Below are 4,485 nucleotides of genomic sequence, written 5' to 3' on the forward strand. Positions count from 1 at the left end.
CCCAAAAGTGTCACAAATGTCAGTCAAGGGTCCGATCTGTCCGCCCCAATGTCGCAGTACCACAAAAAAAATCGCAGATCGCCGCCATTACGCGTTAAAAAAAAAACAACAAAAATGACAAAAATCTTTCCCTTTGTTAGTAAACGCGATAACTTTTGCGCAAACCAATCAAAATACGCTTTTTGCGATTTTTTTTACCAAACATATGTAGCATAAAACAAATTGTCCGAAAATTTTAAAAAATTTTGATTTTTACTTTTTTTTGGGGGGGAATTTCATATAAAAAAATGTGAAAAATATTGTTATTTTTGCAAAATTGACGCTCTTTTTTTGTTTATAGCGCGTGATCAAAAAATCGCACCGGTGATCAAATACCACCAAAAGAAAGCTCTGTTTGTGGGAAAAAAAGGACGTCAAATTCGTTTAGGTACAGCGTCGCACGACCGCTCAATTGTCCGTTAAAGTCACGCAGTGCTGAATCGCAAAATACCCCCTGGTCAGGAAGGGGGTAAAATCTTCCGGGGCTTAAGTGGTTAAGTGGTGGAATGTGGTTAGCAATGTGACTCAAATGAGGGTGATGACGTGCAACCTCTGGTGTGGGAATTTCTTCTCTGTTGTTCGGTAACTGATCATATTCGATTAGCGTTGGAAGAGGAAACTCTGTGTCCTCATATTCTGATGCAACCATGAAGCCATGGGCTCTTCTTCCAGAAGTATTGACCTTTCCTGCACATGTCTGCAAGGTATAGGACCAGGTCTCTCCTTGAATGTTGAATAGGTCAAAGAATTCTGTACTGGCCAATGAGCGATTGCTCTGATCATCGAGTATGGCGTACATTTTTATGGATTTTTGTGGACATCCTTCAGGAAAAACTCTTACAAGACATATCTTGCTACAAGACTTGCTATGAAGCCCTTCTCCACATACCTCTGTACACCTTGTGGTTACGGGGTCGGCATATTGCTCAGTTCTCTCCCCGCCATCATCTGATGTAGTCTTGGGGTTGCTGCCGGGTGAAGGTTTCCTTTTGAACAGGTCTGAATGAAGAGCGTCCACATGTTTGGCACTGTTGCAGAGAGAACATCTGATGGCGATCTTACAGTCTCTAGCTAAATGATTGGAGGATGCACAACACTTAAAACAGATATTATGCTCTTTGAGAAATGACTTGCGTTCTTCAATAGGCTTGTCCTTAAATGCACAACATTTGGAGAGAGAGTGTGGCGCATTATGAATAGGACACTGTTGATTAAGATTGCTTGCTTTGATGTCTGTAGCTAAGACGTTGGATGCTATCGCGGTCTTCCTCACGGCAATAGGATGCCTTAAATCCTTGAATTTACTGTTGGTGGCAATACCCCTTGAAGTACTTAAAGGAATGGTGGTTGTATCTGGATAGAAGAAGCTTGGGTCATTCTTGGATCTTGCAACCTTCCGCACGAACTCTGAAAAATAAGAAAAGGGAGGGAAGGAAACACGATGCTCATACTTATACTTTGATCCTACACTATATATGTATGACCAGAGCGCTAAAAACCTCCAACACAGGAGATGTGTATGACAAATCAAATGCAAAACAAGGAGGGGAGGGGGAGGGGGGGGGAGGACAAAAAAGGAAACAAAGGACTGGACAATAAATGAAACTAATAAAAGGAAATTACTGTATTGTATGGGATCAGCGTGTTGGCAAGGGAGGATAGTCCATATGCACTGAGCCGCTCTTCCACAGACCAAGAGGAAATTCTGTATGAGCAAAAGAAACAAAGAGGAGAAGCGCTCTAAGTGCAGACAGTTTATTATAGTATACAAGGCAATGTATGTGGTAACTCACAAGACATGAATGAAAGTCAAGCTGTGTAACACCATTAGATCTTGAGACCTCCTCTGGGGGGAGGGGGGTGTGTGTACCATCCACCCCAAGGCGCCGTCCGTGGCTGAGTCAGTGTTTGATCGGAGGAAAGAAAGCCGGCTGCCTCCCGCCTCAGTGCACGATAAGCGGTCAGATGGAGATGACCGGCGGCTATAAGGTTCCGTAGGTGGATGGGCGCTCTCCCGTCACCAGGGGTGGTGTACTCCAACAGCGAAAAAACGGCAGGCACGACGCGTTTCTGAGCATGCGCGGGGTCAGTTTACCCGGCGCGCTCTTTCTTCAGGTGCTCTTTTGATCCTACACTAGTCCACTTTCCCTGAAGATGACTAGGCAACTTTGCTACAATAGGATTTACGCCCTGAGCAGTGTCTAAATAGCTAAGACCTGGTAAACTAGGATCTAACTTAGCAATTTCAAGTTCATGAAGGAGGTCACCTAACTCTCTAAGCTTATGATTGTCCTTAACAGAGATTTTAGGAAAGTTGTTTAGTCTCTGGAATAAGGCAGATTCAATGACTTCGGGGCTCCCATAGTCTTGTTTTAGACGTTCCCAGGCAGCATCAAGGCCTGCTTTAAAGTTATAAATGTAGACAGATTTAAGTCTCTTTACTTGTTCTGAAGATTGACGCCCCAACCACTTTATTAGTAAGTCAAGTTCTGCTTGAGGATCAATGTCCAAGTTCTTGGTTACCGCCTTAAATGTAGATCTCCAACTCCTGTAGTTCTCTGGGCGGTCGTCAAATCTAGACAGTCCAGTTGTAATCAACTCTCGTCGAATCATATACTTGCTGAACTCTGCAATGTCAGTGCTTTCAGTTTTTATAGCCACAGGGGGTACTGATGATGCGCCGTCTTGGACCATGGTTGGTATCTGATGTTGGCTGGTAGGTAGAGAGAAAGGTGTTGCAGATGGGTTTAATTTAGGTAAGGGTCTGTCGTCTGAAGGTCTCTGAGCATTTGAAGTCAAAGAGAGCTGTATCAAAGGGGGTATAGAGTTCATTCTGTAGTCTTCTGCTGTGCCCTTGTAATCTCTATGCACATAGGGTTGTGGTGGCACATGAGCTGCGTAGGTTGATTCACTTGATTTTGTGACGTGCGGTAGTTGTGGAGGGTCTCTGTTAGTAGGTGCGTCTAGTTGACCAGCTTGCTTTGGCGACACATTGCCTTCTGATCCACTTGCTGGATGATTATGAGAAGAATCTCCAACTGTAGGTGGGACTGTATTGTCGTGGTTCTGACTAAGGACAAACTGTAGGGTCCTTTCAACAGGGTCTTGACAAGCAGGCAAGCTGGTACAAGCTGCTCCTTCTTCTTTCAATAGGGCTTGTTCCAAGACAGATAACTCTGCTAAAGCTACTTCCTTTTCTCTGTTCTTCTGAAGAATTTCTAGCTGAGCCTCTGTTTCTGCTTGTATCCTTGCTTGAATGCGTTTAGCTTCTGCTTTGAAGGCTGCTTCTTTTTCAGAGCAGGCGGCTTGAACCTGGGCTACTGCAACCTTTTGGCGAGCTTTGAGTATTTGGTCACTCAGTATTGACCTTATAGAGCAGGACCGTAATGACTTAGAAGAAGATTTATGATATGAGCGGGCAGACCTAGAAGATTTTCCTGAGTGTCTGGAAGAAGCAGAGTTACAGGATGTAGTTTCATGTAGCTGTGCCAATCTACCTTCTATCTGTGCCTTTGCTTCAAGATATGTACTATGCCTCTGCTGGTCATTAGAAGTAAAGTCCTTTAATTCTAATGCAGTTTCCTCTGTGTTGGAATGTGACAATAGGGAATAGTACTTTTCAGAAAGTCTTTTATAATTCTCAAATGCCTTCTTAACCCTTGAGAGAGCAGTGTTCAATTGCTCAGAATTGTTGCTAGTTTCATTAGTGGCTGTTATACAACTTAAAGTCTTTTCCCATAATGCAGTCAGGTTACTAGATGTTTCTTCCTTACTTGCTTCATAAACCTCCCTTGCCTTCAAGGATGGATGAGGGGCTCTGACAGGACGAGCAGAATGAAGTAAGGAGTCTGCTTTATCTTGACTAAATGCAGGTAATTCTGTGAGATCTCTGTCAGACATAATAAGTACTGTATTTCTGGTGTCTTGTTAGAAATCTGCCAGAGCTCAGCTCTGTAAGTAGTGACTTCTGTTGTTAAGCAGGCTGGGCTGAGGTATTTTTTGTTACAATAGTGGCTAGTGCTGGAACTAGTTCAAACTGGATCACCTCAGAAGGGTTTCTGAAGCTGGAAATTTACTATTCTGAAGCTGCAGAGATACCTGTGATGGATTCTTCATGGAAATTTACTTCAAGTACTTCTAGGAAATGTACTTTCTGAAGCTGCAGAGACAACTGTGTGATGGATTATTGGAAATTTACTTTTCTTAAGCTGCAGAGATACCTGTGATGGATTCTTCATGGAAATGTACTCTCTGAAGCTGTGTATTCTTGGAAATTTACTGTTCTGTCTCAGCATCGATTGTACCTGTGACCTTCTTGTAGACCCCCAGTCTGTAAGTGTGTGCAGCAGGTTGAATGATGGCTTTAACAGATAGTTTACTCAATGAATAAAGACTCCAGAGGTGTTCTCCAATGCTTCTTTATGCTTCAAGTTAGCAAAGGCATAA

The 4,485-nt window shown here is 43.2% G+C and overlaps 1 protein-coding gene across 1 annotated transcript; it reads right to left on the reverse strand.

Moving 5' to 3' along the window:
- Window positions 1-840: 840 nt before the first annotated feature.
- On the reverse strand, window positions 841-3,939 carry LOC309565982 (uncharacterized protein; the record flags this gene model as incomplete). The annotated part of the gene is given in 4 exon segments (XM_082271007.1): window positions 841-870; window positions 872-1,446; window positions 2,199-3,261; window positions 3,319-3,939. Coding segments are annotated over 4 exon segments (2,289 nt in total).
- Between the last annotated feature and the right edge of the window lie 546 nt (window positions 3,940-4,485).

This window comes from Pelophylax lessonae (assembly GCF_965119305.1).
Source record: "Pelophylax lessonae genome assembly, chromosome: 10".
NCBI lineage: Eukaryota > Metazoa > Chordata > Amphibia > Anura > Ranidae > Pelophylax > Pelophylax lessonae.